General features: G+C 40.1%; 1 protein-coding gene across 3 annotated transcripts in view; it reads right to left on the bottom strand.

Annotated features, from left to right (window-relative positions):
- Positions 1-9,396, bottom strand: part of LOC127453830 (uncharacterized) — a 30,636-nt gene extending 21,240 nt beyond the window's left edge. The window contains exons 1-2 of one of the 3 annotated variants that reach the window (XM_051720540.1): positions 9,312-9,396; positions 8,905-8,956 (exon numbers count right to left, since the gene is read on the bottom strand). Coding sequence is in view for 1 of the 3 variants with exons in the window: in XM_051720539.1 (XP_051576499.1) it covers positions 8,905-8,956; positions 9,312-9,326 (67 nt within the window). In the remaining 2 variants the exon portion in view is untranslated. Of the gene's footprint in view, positions 1-197; positions 255-8,904; positions 8,957-9,311 lie in introns of those variants that run through there. The other 2 variants (XM_051720539.1, XM_051720541.1) reach the window with 2 other exon arrangements.
- Between the last annotated feature and the right edge of the window lie 9,350 nt (positions 9,397-18,746).

Genomic DNA, 18,746 nt, shown 5'->3' with positions numbered 1-18,746 from the left:
GAGATACAAAACAAGATTACCAGTCCCATTTCACTGCAACGATACAGAATTTCCATGGACGACAGGTCAGTTTACAGAAACACCTGTTCTATCAAGGCACGCACACACTTGAACAACAATGGACATGCAGTAATCTCCCACATCAGCTAACAAAACTTATGTTGAGTTCAGCTCTGATTTAAACCGAAATAACGTACCTCAGAGGAGTGCTGTTTCCCTCAGACGTTTGAGAGAACAGGTGCACCCCATCCTGCCTTCCTCCTTTTCTCTCTCATGAACTCCTACGCGCTCTCTCTCTCTCTCTCTCTCTCTCTCTCTCTCTCTCTCTCTCTCTCTCTCTCTCTCTCTCTCTCTCTCTCTCACTCACACACACACACACACACACACACACACACCTGCAGTCTGTCATTTTTCTATGATGCTTTTCCACTGTAATAAGAACTTGCCTGACTGGTTTGTTATGCTCACTCTTTTCCACCCCTTTTGATTGCTATGCCTTCCTCTCATTTCCCTGCCTCTTTCTCTCCTCCCACATCTCTTTCTGTCTGCCTCTCTTTCTGTCCTATCTATTTCTGTCTCGCTTTCTTTGTCTTGCTCTTAAAAAGAGCAAGACAATACACACACATACACACCTGTTAACATGCACACCCTCACAGCTAATGAGAACATTCCTAGTCTGTGGTTTCTTAGTGACTCAGTAGGTGTTAAAGTAGGTAGAGTAGGTAAATACAATGACACTCGTAACGTCGCACTCTGAATATGCAGACATTTGTTAAATTCAGAACATACCCAGAGACAATGAATGAATCTAGGGACTTTAAACAGACAACATATGTCTTAAATACAAAGTTCACCCATAAATGAAAGTTTTGCCATCATTTACTCATTCTCATGTTGTTCCAAACCCATTTTACTTTCATCCATGCAACACTAAAAGACATGTTATGCAGAATGTTAGCCTCAGTCACCATTTAATTTGATTGCATCTTTTTCTCCATACAATGAAATTGAATGGTGACTGAGGCTGTCATTCTGCCTAATTTCTCCTAATTTCACAGAAAAAAGTAATAGGTGTCAACATAAAAGTCAATGTGACAATATAATGAACAATATGAGGGTGAGTAAATGATGACAGAATTAAATTTTTGGGTGAACTATCCTTTTAAGATGTGTAAAAATACTGAATTGGGTTTTACCAAATGCATAAATAACAGCATTTTTAACTAATAGCTAATATGTAACTGAAATAATCAGAAATAAAATTGGAATTATGCAATCGTCTGTCACACTACCACAGAAAACATTATCTCATAATTTTTCTCACAAGCACTTAAATCCTTCACAGTCATAGGTAAGGAAGAGCTAACAAATCTTATCGAAACATCAAAAGCCACAACATGTATGTTAGATCCAATACCAGCTAAGCTCTTAAAAGAGATATCACTGTAATCTCAGAACCTCTTCTTAATATTATAAACTCCTCGCTATCCTTAGGACATGTCCCAAGAAACTTTAAAATAGCAGTTATCAAATTGCTTATTAAGAAGCCACAGCTTGATCCTGGAAAAATGAATAAATATAGACAGATTTCAAATCTCCCATTTATGTAGTAAATACTAGAAAAGGTAGTGTCCTCCCAACTATGTTCATTTCTACAGAGAAATAGTATATATGAACAATTTCAGTCAGGATTTAGGCCCCATCAGAGTACAGAGACTGCACTTATCAGAGTTACAAATTACTTGCTCTTATCATCTGATCGCGGCTGCATTTCTCTTCTAGTTCTTTTAGATCTTAGTGCTGCCTTTGACACCATAGATCACGACATTCTCTTGAATAGGCTTGAGAATTATGTTGGCATTTGTGGACTTGCATTAGCATGGTTTAGGTCTTATTTAGCAGACCGCTACCACTTTGTCTGTGTAAACGAGGAATTGTCAAATCAAAGAAAAGTTAAGTATGAAGTGCCACAGGGATCAGTTTTAGGGCCTCTGCTTTTCTCATTATATATGCTTCCCCTTCGAGATATTAAAGGAATCGTGGAATATGTTTCCACTGTTATGCCAATGAGACCCAACTTTATATTTCTTCCAAACCCAACAAAATTTCACAATTCTCCAAACAGCAGAGTGTATCAATGAAATCAAAGCTTGGATGGCCAGAAATATCCTTCTACTCAATTCTGACAAAACAGAGGTACTAATGATTGGACCAAAAACCTCTAAAAATAAGCTGCTAAAATATAATTTGACTCTCGATGGATGTACTGTTACATCGTCTTCTACAGCGAAGAACTTAGGCATTATATTTGACACCAGATGTCCTTTGAAAATCAAATTTCCAATGTTTGTAGAACAGCATTATTCCACCTCAGAAATATTGCTAAGTTGCGACACATGTTCTCTGTTGCTGATGCTGAAAAACGAATTAATGCGTTCATGACCTCAAGACTACATTATTGTAATGCATTACTGGGGGGATGTCCTGCAAGTTCAATAAATAAACTACAAATGGTTTAAAATGCAGCAGCTAGAGTGCTGACTAGAACAAAGAAATATGATCATATTAGCCCCATTTTATCATCGTTACATTGGTTACCTGTTAAATTTCATATACATTTTAAAATGTTGTTAACTATGTAAAAAGCTTTGAATGGTCTAGCTCCACAGTACTTAAGTGACCTTCTATCATGCTATATTCCATCACGTTCATTACGATTGCAAAATTCTGGCCTGTTACTAGTTCCTAGAATATCAAAATTCACAAAAGGAGGTAGATAATTTTCCTATTTGGCTCCTAAACTATGGAATAGTCTCCCAAACACTGTTCGGGACGCAGACACACTCACTCAGTTTAAGTCTAGACTAAAGACTTATCTATTTAGCCAGGCATACTCCTAATTTATCCATCAACTCATAATTATGCTGCTTTAGTTAGATCTGCCGGAACCAGAAACATTTATCATGCTCTATAAAAAAAATTGAATGGCATCTATGCTAATATTTTTCTATTTGTTTCCTTGTCTCAACCTTGGGATTCATATCCTGAGGTTACCAGAGCCGACCATATCCACCTCTGTTCCTGCTTGGTGTTGGACTCCACTGCTATGTGTCTCTGAGCAGTGTTGGGTAAGTTACTCTAAAAAAGTAATTACTAACTACTAATTACATATTCTACAGTGTAATTAGATTATTGTACTAATTACTCTGTCTGAAAAGTAATTGCATTACTTATTGCTAATTACTTTTTAAAACCCATATCAACCTCGACCAGATGAATAATACAAGGATAAACATAAAACTGTTCTTTTAGTTCTTTCAAATAAATCATATTAAATCACATAAATAATTCTTGAACAATTTAAGGGGGTAGCGTTAAATTAAAAAATCATAAATTTTAACATCAGAAGGTAAATTTTGATTTTAAATTCACTATTGTTTTATATAGAATTGTTCTGTAGTCTATACAGTATTTAATGCAATTACATCAGAAGTAACAATAATTTAATTACTGAAAAATGAAGAGTAATCCCTTACTTTACTTTTTCAAGGAAAAAGTTATTTAATTTCAGTAATTAATTACTTAGTAATGCATTACACCCAACACTGTCTCTGAGGGATGACGACTAAACGCAGCCGGTGCTAGCCAGACATCTCTTCAGTCTATTACAATGGACTTCAGAGGATGAACTGATGCCAACTCCAACCATAAGACATGGGATACTTTATATGCCCCTGCCTGAACCTTGGACTTAGGATAGACCTCACTGAAACAACCTGCTGGTTGAACTGCGAAGCACCTCACTGAACTCTGCCTGCATCACCTTGGTCTAATGATGGACTACACTCTTAAAATGGAATACATAGACTTTAAATTATTTGCCAACAAAAGCCTTCATTGGCCGATTAACAAAGGACAATGCATCCATGTGAACTTTGCAGTTAATCCAGGCTGAACTTCAAAGACATTAGTCATTAATTTTACAGTTCATAAAAAAACTTTGTATAAACACCGGCCCTTAACGCTTACTTAGTTTACTAATTTTAAACCATGACCTGCACTGCGCATAAATAACTAATATTGGCATTATATTCATGCTGGTTAGCCAGAGGGTAACTGGCCCCCACAGAGAGCCTGGTTTCTCCCAAGGTTATATTTCTCCATTAACCAACATCTATTGGAGTTTTGTGTTCCTTGCCACTGTCACCTTCGGCTTGCTCACCGGGGTTCTAAATACAATTATTATTTAATTATTTAATTATTTATTTTTATACACAATTTACAATCATATTTAATCAAACTACACAATGATGACTCTAAGACTTTACAGATATTAGTTTTAATTTTATGTTATTGCATGATTTTCTGTAAAGATTTTGCTGCTTTGAAACGATGTGTGTTGTGAAAAGCACTATACAAATAAAAATGACTTGACTTAACTGTAGCATCTGAACAATGAAGGCAAGAATTCTTATATTTGATAGGGCACAGCTCAGTGACCTCTGCATCATCTTGGTCATGGAATGCACAACACGATTTTAAAATGGAATGCATAGACAATAAATGAATGCCAACTAAAGCCTTCATCAGCCAAATAAAAAAGGACACTGCGTCTACGTACACTTCTACAGTCAATTTGGGATGGACTTTCAAGACACTTCATCATTAATCTTACAGATCAGTCAATATCCTTTAGTTTATATCTTTGCCCACCAACATCTACTCAGTTTACTCAATTAATACATAAATCAACTACAATTAATAAAAGTCATATGTAAGCAAACTATCCACTTTTTGGTCAGGATGTTTGTATGCTGTTCTGGGATTTAGCTCATACAGTTGAAGTCAGAAGTTTACGTAATTAAAACTCTTCTTTTTTTTTTTAACCACTCCACAGATTTAATATTAGCAAACTATAGTTTTGGAAAGTCATTTAGGACATCTACTTTGTGCATGACACAAGTAATTCTTCCAACAATTGTTTACAGACAGATTGTTTCACTTTTAATTAACTATATCACAGTCCCAGTGGGTCAGAGGTTTACATACACTAAGTTAACTGTGCCTTTAAGCAGCTTGTAAAATTCCAGAAAATTATGTCAAGCCTTTAGACAATTAGCTTATGATAGGAGGTGTACTGAATTGGAGGTGTACCTGTGGATGTATTTTAAGGCCTGCCTTCAAACTCTTTGCCTCTTTGCTTGACCTAATGGGAAAATCAAAAGAAATCAGCCAAGACCTCAGAAAAAATAAAAAAAAGTCTGGTTCATCCTTGGGAGCAATTTCCAAACACCTGAAGGTACCACATTCATCTGTACAAACAATATTATGCAAGCCATCATACCGCTCAGGAAGGAGACGCATTCTGCCTCCTAGAGATGAACATAGTTTTGTGCGAAAAGTGCAAATCAATCCCAGAACAACAGCAAAGGACTTTGTGAAGATGCTGGAGGAAAGAGGTAGACAAGTATCTACAGTGGTGTGAAAAAGTGTTTGCCCTCTTCCTGATTTCTTATTTTTTTGCATGTTTGTCACACTTAAATGTTTCAGATCATCAAACAAGTTTAAATATTAGTCAAAGATAACACAAGTAAACACAAAATGCACTTTTTAAATGAAGGTTGTTATTATTAAGAGAAAACAAAATCCAAACCTGCATGGCCCTGTGTGAAAAAGTGTTTGCCCCACCTGTTAAAACATAACTTAACTGTGGTTTATCACACCTGAGTTCAATTTCTCTAGCCACACCCAGGCCTGATTACTGCCACACCTGTTCTCAATCAAGAAATCACTTAAATAGGACCTGCCTGACAAAGTGAAGTAGACCAAAAGATCTTCAAAAGCTAGACATCATGCCGAGATCCAAAGAAATTCAGGAACAAATGAGAAAGAAAGTAATTGAGATCTGTCAGTCTGGAAAAGGTTATAAAGCCATTTCTAAAGCTTTGGGACTCCAGAGAACCACAGTGAGAGCCATTATCCACAAATGGCGAAAACATGGAACAGTGGTGAACCTTCCCAGGAGTGGCTGGCCGACCAAAATTACCCCAAGAGCGCAGCGACGACTCATCCAAGAGGTCACAAAAGACCCCACAACAACATCCAAAGAACTGCAGGCCTCACTTGCCTCAGTTAAGGTCAGTGTTCATGACTCCACCATAAGAAAGAGACTGGGCAAAAATGGCCTGCATGGCAGAGTTCCAAGACGAAAACCACGGCTGAGCAAAAAAGAACATTAAGGCTCGTCTCATTTTTGCCAGAAAAATCTTGATGATCCCCAAGACTTTTGGGAAAATACTCTGTGGACTGACGAGACAAAAGTTTAACTTTTTGGAAGGTGTGTGTCCCATTACATCTGGCGTAAAAGTAACACCGCATTTCAGAAAAAGAACATCATACCAACAGTAAAATATGGTGGTGGTAGTGTGATGGTCTGGGGCTGTTTTGCTGCTTCAGGACCTGGAAGACTTGCTGTGATAAATGGAACCATGAATTCTGCTGTCTACCAAAAATCCTGAAGGAGAATGTCCGGCCATCTGTTCGTGACCTCAAGCTGAAGCGAACTTGGGTTCTGCAGCAGGACAATGATCCAAAACACACCAGCAAGTCCACCTCTGAATGGCTGAAGAAAAACAAAATGAAGACTTTGGAGTGGCCTAGTCAAAGTCCTGACCTGAATCCTATTGAGATGCTGTGGCATGACCTTAAAAAGGCAGTTCATGCTCGAAAACCCTCCAGTGTGGCTGAATTACAACAATTCTGCAAAGATGAGTGAGCCACAATTCCTCCACAGCGCTGTAAAAGACTCACTGCAAGTTATCGCAAATGCTTGATTGCAGTTGTTGCTGCTAAGGGTGGCCCAACCAGTTATTAGGTTTAGGGGGCAATCACTTTTTCACACAGGGCCATGTAGGTTTGTATTTTGTTTTCCCTTAATAATAACAACCTTCATTTAAAAAGTGCATTTTGTGTTTACTTGTGTTATCTTTGACTAATATTTAAACTTGTTTGATGATCTGAAATATTTAAGTGTGACAAACATGCAAAAAAATAAGAAATCAGGAAGGGGGCAAACACTTTTTCACACCACTGTATATCCACAGTAAAACGAACCCTATATCGACATAACCTGAAAGGCAAGGAAGATGCCACTGTTCCAAAACCGCCATAAACAAGCCAGACTACAGTTTGCAAGTGCACATGGGGACAAAGATCTTACTTTTTGGAGAAATGTCCTCTGGTCTGATGAAACAAAAATGTAACTGTTTGGCCATAATGAACATTGTTATGTTTGGAGGAAAAAGGGTGAGGCTTGCAAGCCGAAGAACACCATCCCAACCATGAAGCATGGGGGTGGAAGCATCATGATGTGGGGGTACTTTGCTGCAGGAGGGACTGGTGCACTTCACAAAATAGATGGCATCATGAGGAAGGAAAATATGTGTATATATTGAAGCAACATCTCAAGACATCAGCCAGGAAGTTAAAGCTCTGTCGCAAATGGGCCTTCCAAATGGACAATGACCCCAAGCATACCTTCAAAGTTGTGGTAAAATGGCTTAAGGACAACAAAGTCAAGGTATTGGAGTTGCCACCACAAAACCTAGACCTCAGTCCGATAGAAAATTTGTAGGAAGAACTGAAAAATTGTGTGCGAGCAAGGAGGCCTACAAACCTGACTCAGTTACACCAGTTCTGTCTGGAGGAATGGGCCAAAATTCCAGCAACTTATTGTAAGAAGCTTGTGGAAGGCTACCCAAAACATTTGACCCAAGTTAAACAATTTAAAGGTAATGCTACCAAATTCTAACAAAGTGTATGTAAACTTGTGACCCACTGGGAATGTGATGAAAGAAATAAAAGCTGAAATATATAATTCTCTCTACTATTATTCTGACATTTCACATTCTTAAAATAAAGTAATGATCCTAACTGACCTAAGACAGGGAATGTTTTCTACGATTAAATGTCAGGAATTGTGAAAAACTGAGTTTAAATATATTTGGCTACGGTGTATGTAAACTTCTGACTTCAACTGTACATCGATATAGCGGTTATAATGATATACCTGTAACAATGTGAAAAAAAGTCCTTAGTATAGCAGCACTGGGTCGCTTTACTGTTTGTATCCCTCTGTTTGTCTGTGTATACGATGTTCTTGACAGGCTGTCAGTCTGTGCATTGCTCAGCTACACAGAACAGTTGGTCCTACTTTGCCTTTGTTTGGAACTATTTTTGTTAGCAGATCAACAATAGACAAGTGGCCATATTTTGATTAAATATGTTGTTACTCAAGGGTTTATTGAGATTACAATCATACTGTTTTACTGAATATCAGCATGGCTGTGATTACCTTCAGCACTTGGCCTGCGCCCTTGTGCCTATGGCCAAATCACAGCTGTGTTGATATTTAGTACTTAAATATAGAGGAACTAAACCTGGTGCTTACAGTAAACTAGGTGTTTATCCTTTTAAAATTGCAAGGAAAGGCAACCAAGATTATACTTTGATGAGCCTTTTTTTTAAATAAAGACTATACAAAACAAGATAATGAACGTGTTTGACAAGGGTCAGACAAAAACAGATTGAAAACACTGGCATTGACCAATGCTCTAACTAAAACCAGAAGCACCGACTGTCAGACTGAGACTGCATAATTGTGAAATCTTACAAACCATGACCAAGAAATGCCAAACAGCCACTGCATGAGCACTTTTAACTTGCTACCAAGCATCTTGAATGAATTTACATGCATTCAAGATCAACATCCCTATATGCACAACAACAATGAACATATTATTAACCTTAAAACACATAGAAAAAGGTGTAACTCATTAAAACTGAAACACTGAAATTAAATATCATAATAATAGTATATGCATTTTAAAAGGAAAATTGTATTACCTGGTTGTATTTCTGTGGCACACTTTAGTCTGAGATGCTCAACTTCCTGCAGCTGCAAAGAGCACATGAACAGTTAGTAAGAGCTGCACAATGCCAGAGAGACAGAAATGGGCGGGAGTTATGCTTGCCAACCAACGCTTGACAATTAGACCTTTGACAGATTCTAAAAATATGAATGAAAAGAGAACTGATACAAAACAAACCCTTTTTCATGATGCTGAAAGTGTATGTATCTATATACTGTATATTGGATGTGCATTATACAGTATAAATATCATGTAGGTATGTATATAACACAATACAATACAATGTAACATTTAAATGTTCACAGCACAGCATTCAAAAGCATTCTGTATACCAGGCAAAACCTCAATAAATAAATAAATATAGAACAAAGCATGTTTTACCTTAAAAACAGTCATGTATGTGCAGTAACTTTCACTCAACGGTCTGTTTTGCATCACAGACACACTGCACTGCACAATGCTGAGGGCAACGACAGAGGAAGCTAGTTGGTTTGTGGTTTCAGAGACAAATATGTTACAGCAACTGTTTCTTTTGACTAGCTTATAATTGCAAGTGAATGCGAGCAACACAGTGACTTCAAACAAGAATGGAATGATAAAGAAAACAAAATAAGCCACATTGTTCAGCTGCTTGTGGACACAGGGTATAATTAGATGTTTTAGCATCGTTGGTCTTTTGATGACCTGTTTAGCCAAAACAACTTCTCTTTGCTAGAGATGTTTGTCAGAAATTGAACTTCTCAGATGCTGAACAGCTTTGAATCCTCCCTCTATCTAGAAAGAGCTGTCTGAAATCAATACATATCTCAGCACTGGTTGTTGTAAAAATCTGACAAATGAAGCATGCAAATGATTAGTGTGGTTTATTTTAAACAGGTTGGAAACTATGCCACTTGTCCACACTCTGTTTCATTCCTTTTTTCCTGTACTATATAGAGCTTTAATTTCTAGTTTATTCCCTTCCTTTTTATCAGAGCCAACCTTTAAACTGAACTTGATTATACACTCATCAACCACTTTATGTAGGTATTAGGTACACCTGTATACCTACTTATTCATACAATTATCTAATCAGCCAATCATGTGGCAGCAGTGCAATGCCTAAAACCATGCAGATACAGGTCAGGAGATTCAATTAATGTTCACATCAACCATCAGAATGTTTCGAAAAATGTTTCGACCGTGGCATGACTGTTGGTGCCAGATGGGCTGGTTTGAGTATTTCTGTAACTGCTGATCTCCTGGGATTTTCACGCACAACAGTCTCTAGAGTTTACTCAGAGTTGTGCCAAAAAAAAAAAAAGAAAACATCCGGTGAGCGGCAGTTCTGTGGATGGAAATGCCTTGTTGATGAGAGAGGTCAATGGAGAATGGCCAGACTGGTTTAAGCTGACAGAAAGGCTACAGTAACTCAGATAACCACTCTGTACAATTGTACTAGTGAGCAGAATAGCATCTCAGAATGCACAACACGTCAAACCTTGAGGCGGATGGGCTACAGTAGAAGACCACATCGGGTTCCACTTCAGCAGCCAAGAACAGAAAACTGAGGCTGCAGTGGGCACAGGCTCAACAAAACGTTATGGTTACTTGTGTAACCTCCGTTCCTTGATGGAGGGAACGAGACATTGTGTCAATGTAGTGACACTAGGGGTCACTCTTGGGAGCCCGAGACACCTCTGGTCTTTGATAAAAGGCCAATGAAAATTGGCGAGTGGTATTTGCATGCCACTTCCCCGGACATATGGGTATAAAAGGAGCTAGTATGCAACCACTCTTCAGGTTTTATGCTGAGGAGCCGATATAAGGTCCGGCCATTTCAGTGGGTAGTTCAGCGTTGTGGCAGGAGGGACACAACGTCTCGTTCCCTCCATCAGGGAACGGAGGTTACACAAGTAACCATGACGTTCCCTATCTGTCACTCACTCGACGTTGTGTCGATGTAGTGACACTAGGGGTCCCTATACGAAACGCCACAATCGGCTGAACTGTGTTACGTGAACTGGCGGTGTGTGGTGGGCAGACTACTGTGTGCCTCATAGCCAGCACACCAGGTCGACACGTAACCTCCCCCAACATAGTTATGAGTGTCGAACGGCCCTTTGGGGACAAGTCGACTACCCAAAAGATAGAGACAGGCTAACCCAGTCATGGCCTCTTTTCCCCTTCTTTTTTTCCACTCCCTAAAAAAGAAGGGGGATTATCCGACTGGGCCGCCAGGTCTAGTCGGGGGGTGTCCCTCCCGAGGGGAAGACACCGCGGAGACCACACCTCGCCCAAAGAGAGAGAGGGGATATTTAAGTGGAAAAATACATCACATGGTCTTTCCAACCATGTGGAGAGTCTTCAAGGTAGATGCTACCCAGCGGGGGAGGAGTTACTACAAACATGGAGACTGGGGCAGAGGGGCTCTGCCCAAGGAAGACGCAGTTTGCCAACAGGGAAACGAATTAGCTGAAGATATATATCGCATGGGGTTAGCCTTACAGGGAACCGCCACATGCGGAGCACCTACCCCAGAACAGGACTCTTAGTTAGCACATGTACTGGGCCAGCAGCGAGTCTCTCCGAAATCTCGACTGCCACAGGGCTCGGAGGAAGTCAACCGGGGAACAAAGTTTGTGAACACTACTGGGAATTAATGGCGCACGTCTTCAGCTCAAAAGGAGGTGGAAGGCGCTATGTGCAAGCGACACACCCGGCCTGCTATCCCGGGCTTATCCACTTGTATTGCATGCTACTACCTGGGACGAAACTGGTTCCACCCGGAGGTTGTAGAACCTTGCAAAGGTGTCAGGTGTTGCCCAGCCTGCTGCTCTGCAAATGTCTGTTAGAGAGGCACCCCTGGCCAGTGCCCAGGAGGCCGCTACACCCCTGGTAGAATGGGCTCGTAGCCCTACCGGGGGTGGCATGTCTTGGGCGTGATATGCCATAGTTATGGCGTCAATGAGCCAGTGGGTGATCCTCTGCTTGGAGACAGCGCTTCCTTTCCGCTGTGCACCAAAGCAGACAAAGAGCTGCTCAGAGATCCTAAAGCTCTGTGTGCGATCCAAATAGATGCATAAAGTGCGCACTCCTCCTGGGGCAGCGCTTGCAGGTTCACCACCTGGTCCCTAAAAGGGGTCGTGGGAACCTTGGGCACATAGCCCGGTCGGGGTCTCAGGATCACGTGAGAGTAGCCCGGACCGAACTCCAGGCACGTTTCGCTGACAGAGAACGCTTGCAGGTCTCCTACCCTCTTGATGGAAGTGAGCGCAGTCAGGAGGGCAGTCTTCAAGGAGAGTGCCTTAAGCTCGGCTGACTGCAAAGGCTCAAAGGGGGCTCTCTGTAGACCCTGAAGAACTACAGAGAGGTCCGATGAGGGAACGAGGCGTGGTCTGGGGGAATTCAGCCTCCTGGTGCCTCTTAGGAACCTGATGATCAGGTCGTGCTTCCCTAAAGACTTACCGTCGACTGCGTCGTGGTGTGCTGCTATGGTGGCAACCTACAACTTCAAGGTGGAAGGGGACAGCCTCCCTTCCAACCTCTCCTGCAGGAAGGAAAGCACTGATCTGACTGCGCATCTCTGGGGGTCTTCCCGTCGGGAAGAACACCACTTAGTGAACAGACACCACTTAAAGGCATACAGGTGCCTCGTAGAGGGGGCCCCAGCCTGAGTAATTGTGTCTACCACCACAGGTTGTGTCTACTGCTCCACCATCCAGAACTGCTGGGCAAAGTCCTTGACGGTGTCGCCGAATAGGCCAGCCTGGGAGATGGGGGCAGCAAGGAATCGTGTCCTGTCGGCCTCACCCATCTCGACCTGGTTGAGCCAAAGGTGGCGCTCCTGAACTACTAATATGGACATCGTCCACCCGAGAGACCGTGCCGTGATCTCCGTCGCTCGGAGAGCGAGGTCGGTCACCGAGCGCAGTGCCTGCATCAATCCCGGGGCGGAACTACCCTCATGCAGTTCTTTAGCGCCTTGGCGGACTTGCAGGAGAGCCATGGCGTGCAGGGCGGAGGCGGCTTGTCCAGTGGCACCGTAGGCCTTGGCCGTCAGAGACGACGTAAACCTATAGGCCTTGGACGGGGGCTTTGGGCACCCGTGCCAGGTGGTGGCGCTCTGCGGGCATAGGTGCACCGCGAGCGCCTTTATCCACCGGGGGATTGCCGAATAGCCCTTGGCTGCCCCACCATCAAGGGTAGTGAGGGCGGGGAAGCTGAAAAGATCGGGACCAGGCAGTAAAAAGTGCCTCCCATGACCTTGTCAACTCTTCATGCACTTCCGGGAAGAAAGTAACGGGGGAGGGGCGGGGCGTGGCTTTGAGCGGTGCCGCGAGCCCAGGAACCAATCATCGAGCCGCGAGGGTTCAGGGAAGAGCGGAGGGTTCCACTCTAGCCGACGCTCACGGCTGCCCGGGAAAGCATGTCGTCATCTCCGCTTCAGCCTGTGACTGGGCAATTGTCCCCGAAGGGAGGAGCCCAGCTGAGGCTTCCGTGTCCGACTGGACGAGCCCGCTCTCCGATGCTGCGCTCGAGAGCTCATCACTTTCGTGGGCTCCGAATAAGAGGTTGAACTCGCCGTGAGACGAGCCAGCGGACTCATCCGGAAGCCCGTTCGGGGCAGACGAGCGTGCTGGGGAATGGGAGATCCACGGGGGGATACCCAGCAGAGGCGGTCCCATTGGGGTCCCCAAATCGCCCCCAGTGCTAGCCGCGCTGGCCTCATACCCATGGGTAAAAGGACTGAGGTGGGGAGCCTCTGGGGTGGCTTGCTTTCTTACGAAGGCGAGCCGTGACCGCATTGTTGCCATGGACATGTCCTCGAAATGAGAACATGACCATCCATGAATGCTGTCTCCGCGTGAGCAGTGCCCAGACACGAAAGACAGTGATCGTGACCGTCAGAAGGTGAGAGATAACGAGCGCAACCAGGAGTAATACACAATCGGAAAGGCATCTTTAAAAAGACGCGTCTTTAAAAAGACATTCTGTGTGTGCCGCTCTTTTAGAGAAATATACTCTTTTAGAGAAATAAACTCTTATTTCTGCCGAAGCGCCCAGGGGCATTATCTGCAGTGTACCAGTGCAGAGGAGGGAGAAGCCACTGAAATGTGCCGTCAGATCCAGCAGAGGTGAATGAACAGTCGTGGGAATTCAGCTCAGTGAGCATGACCATTCGGCTCCGAAGAGAAAATCTGAATGAGTGGTTGCATACCAGCTCCTTTTTATACCCGTATGTCCGGGGGAGTGGCATGCAAATACCACTCGCCAATTTTCATTGACCTTTTATCAAAGACCAGAGGTGTCTCGGGCTCCCAAGTGTGACCCCTAGTGTCACTACATCGACACAACGTCGAGTGAGTGACAGATAGGGAACTGGACAGTTAAAGGCTGGAAAAAGTATGCTATGTTTTTTCATTGTTTTCCTATCTAAACGCACTGGACGAACATCCTTGTCTGCTGCACCGCGTCTCACAGTTTCTTCAGTGTCTCACACAGGACCGGCACATTTTTAGACACTGTGTCAAGTTAATAAGAACTTCAGGTTTCAAAAATGCATGTTGAGACATCTGCATTCTGTTTCATTTGTTGTGCTGCGTCTAGATTGTTTTCAGTGCAGTTGTCACAAAGATTTAACTTTCTGAACAAGTTCAGGTTTCAAAGAGGTGACTGTTAAAATGTTTAACATTATTCCAGATTGTTCTGCACCAAGCAAAGTTTTTTTTTCTTAGCTCTTCTCTAGTGTGCTGAGGGGCCGCCGTGCCTTGTTTACTGTTACAGTACTGTTAAGAATGTTGCCTATGATGCTTACATAAAATACAGCCTTTTGCAGCATGTTGAACAATACACTGTAGCGTCAAAATATAAGCTCCATGCGGAAGTAAAGTAAATAAGACAGGAATGTATTACTATTGTATACAACAAATCCTCAAGTATTAATAAAAATTCTGTATCATATTATAATGACAAACTGGACAACAATAAATAATTGTTGGGTAATAATATGAATAAATAATCCAAAATGTTACTGGGTGGTAGGTTTTGCACATGCATTAATTATCTTTAACTAGATTTTTATTTCATTAAACATTTTGATTGATAGAGTTTCTGTTCTGATGGTGGAAACAATATAATTCCTGTTATTTCATCCATATGCCACCCACCTCTGTTCCCTCTGAAAGAATTGGTGTCATTGTTCAGTCTGTTGATCAGATAAAGGCCAACCGTCAGCTCAGTCAAATTTTCTGAGACAGCTCAGTTAATTTTCTCAGTAACAAGCCTAGAACATGTTTGTATGCATCTACATGTGTATGCCTTGTGAGCTCCTAGGGACAATAGATAACTACTGTATAATCTCACACAGAGGAGAAGATGACAAGAAGGCAGTGTGGCGCGGAGCATACAGATACAGTGGGGCTGGTACAAGTTGCTATACAGTGCTCCAGAGTTGAAGTGCAGAGTTTCTGTGCCACTAGTGCCACTAAATGTAATTGAAATTATTATTATTATTATTTTTTTTAAATAAGATTCATGAACACTGTCTTGTGTTGGTCTGACAAACATATCACCTTTAAATTAATTGGTTTTAATTTAAATCCACTCTGTGTTTCTCAATTGTGCTGCTAGGCCTAAATGCACATTTTCGATGTCTGTTTCAATAATCTAACGAACACAGTTGATTCCATTTGAATGCTCCATGACCTGATTTACAATAACATCATCAACAATTGTGAGTACTACACAGATGAACAATTCAACAGGAATGTGAAAATGGAAGGGGCTTTATCAATAATACACTTCAACAGAAGAAGCCTCTATCTTATTAGCTGTGTATACAGAACACCAGGAACCTGCCTTGATACATTTACAAATAAATTAGCTGGTATGTTTGACAAATTGAATGACAAAAAGGTGCAAATTGTATGATGTGATTTTAATATCGACTTGTTAAAACCCAAATGGACACAAAAGGACAACAGAGTTTATTAATACAATGTACAGCAACAGCCTATTCCCTGTGATTATAACACCAAGTAGAATAACAACAGACACAGCTACATTTATAGACAACATATTCACAAATAAAATTGAAGGCAGAATAGTATGTGGATTACTTACAAATGACATAAGTGACCACCTTCATGAGGCTTTTTTTGTCCACATTAACTGTGCAATATGAAAAAAGAAAAAGAAAAAAAAACTGTCAGTGAAAAACAATTACTGTATATGGAAGCACAATTATGTGAACAAGCCATGGATTACCAAGGGGATAGAGAATACATGTAAAAAAATAAAATAATAATATATAGGAAATTTTTAAAACAGAGAATAAAAAAAGTAGAAATTAAATATAAGATATATAAAAATAAATTAATAAGTATTATGAGATCTAATAAGAAGGAGGATTATCACAAACTATTGGAGCAGAATAGGAGTAATACTCAAGGAACCTGGAAAGTGCTTAACAACATCATTAAAAAGGGTACTGGAAAAGCAAACAATCCAAATTGCTTTGTAAAAGATAACAATACAATTATAAATAAAACAAAATACATTGCCAATTAATTTAATGAGTACTTGGTAAATGTTGGATATAACTTAGCAAATGAGATTGTGCAGCCAAGAAATAATGAGGGTGTAGAAGAAGATATTGTTTATAGAAACTCCAACTCATTTTTATTAGGGGAGTTGATGAAAAGGAAATACTTGACATTGTTAATAATTGTATGAATACAAATTCCACTGATTGGACTGATATTGATATGTCATTAGTAAAACATATTATAGAATGTATAGTAAAACCATTAACACATATCTGCAATTAATTCTTCAGAACAGGTATATTTCCCAGCAAAATGAAAATAGCAAAAGTCATTCCTTTTTATTAAAGTAGTGATAGACATCTATTCTCCAATTATAGACCAATTTCTCTTCTTTCCCAGTTCTCAAAAATTTTAGGAAATCTATTTGTGCAAAGGCTTGATAATTTCATAAAAAAACACAATTTATTGAGTGAACATCAGTATGGCTTCAGAGCAAATAGGTCCACTTCAATGGCAGTGATGGAACTGGTAGAGGACATTTCTACTGCAATGGACAACAAGGAATATACTGTGTGGGTGTTTATAGACTTACAAAAAAATATCAATCAGTCAAAAAATGTATTTACAGAGCACTTTAAAAACTGTGACGTATACCAATGTGCTGTACAATCAAGATAATAAAAGGCAAATCATACACCCATAAAATCAAATCTACATACAATACTAAAAAAGAATGTATTATAAATAACTCATTGCATTGGATAAGCTAACAAGTACAAATGAGTTTTAAGAGGAGATTTAAACATCTTGACCGAGGTCGAAGACCTCACTGAAAACGGTAGGCCATTCCACAGACTCGGAGCAGCAGCAGAAAAAGCACATTGACCTTTGCATTTAAGACATGTGTGAGAAATCTTGAGAATGAGTTGAGAATTTGACCAAAGTGAAAAAGCATTCGATAATACTGATCACGGCTTATTAGTGAAGAAGCTGGAGAGAAGGTATTAGAGGGACTGCTTATTCATGGCTGAAAAGTTACCTTGATAACAGATATCAATATGTATGAATAAATAATGTTGAATCTGATTTAATGAAAGTTACTTGTGGGGTTCCACAAGGTTCAGTGCTAGGCCCCAAACTGTTTATACTACGTATAAATGATATACAGTATGTAAAATGTCAAAATTCCTAAAATTTGTTGTATTTGCTGATGACACTAATTTATATTGCTCCAAGAAATGTTTGATACAGCTTCTGAATACAGTAAAAAGGGTTTAGAAGTCTTAAAGAAATTGTTTGATATTAACAAGTTATCATTGAATCTAAGTAAAACAAAGTTTATAATATTTGGTAATCGGCAAATCAGTAAGTTAAAATTAGGATAAATGATGTTGAAATAGAAAGAGTGTATGAAAATAAATTTCTGGGCGATAATTGATCATAATTTATGTAGGAAACCACAAATAAATAATGTAAAAACAAAAATGCCTAAAACCATTGCAGTTTTATATAAAACTAAAGATATCTTGAATCAGATGCCACTATATATATTGTATTGCTCTCTCATAGTTCCATACATTACTTACTGTGTGGAAGTATGGGAAAACACCAACCAACGCACTATTTATTAAATTACATGCTTTAAGATTTTGTGATCTAGTTGATCTTAAAACTGCACAGATATTGCAAAAAGCACAAAATAATTTACTTCCTATGTGTATTCAGAGGTTGTTTGAAATAAGAGCGAGCCAGTATGAACTTAGGGGAATATGTATTTTAAAAAAATCAAGGGTAAGGAAAAATATTTAAAAAAAAATAGATGTATAACTGTCAAAGGGGTAAACTTGTGGAATAGCTGCGACAAGGAATTAAGAATGTGTAGTTCACTTTGCAAATAATTAAAACAAAATTTAAGGTGGTAAACAAATATATAACTGAGGTATGGTAATTATTGTGTATGAAATATTTGGAACTTTTGTTTTGCTACTGTTTTGTTTTGTCTTAGTATAGTCTAAATACAGTGGTGAAAGGGATGCCTATTAGGATATGTTATGTAAAAAGAGTAGGCATAATAAGCTAAAGCTTCAGTCTACACCTTTCCGGTCAGTATTCTTTGTTTTCCTTTTAAAAGTAATGCTTTATTGTTAGTTAGTTAGTTAGTTATATGTGCATTCATTTGGGAAAAGTGTTAATAAGGACCAAAATAAACAAACAAAAAAACTTTGTAAGTGCGTTATGCATGCCAAACCACAAGGCGGCGACAAAGACAACTAGATAGAAGAATTAA

The sequence above is a fragment of the Myxocyprinus asiaticus genome, chromosome 16, assembly GCF_019703515.2.
Source record: "Myxocyprinus asiaticus isolate MX2 ecotype Aquarium Trade chromosome 16, UBuf_Myxa_2, whole genome shotgun sequence".
Taxonomy (NCBI): Eukaryota; Metazoa; Chordata; class Actinopteri; order Cypriniformes; family Catostomidae; genus Myxocyprinus; species Myxocyprinus asiaticus.
This window is presented reverse-complemented; position numbering and strand designations above follow the sequence as displayed.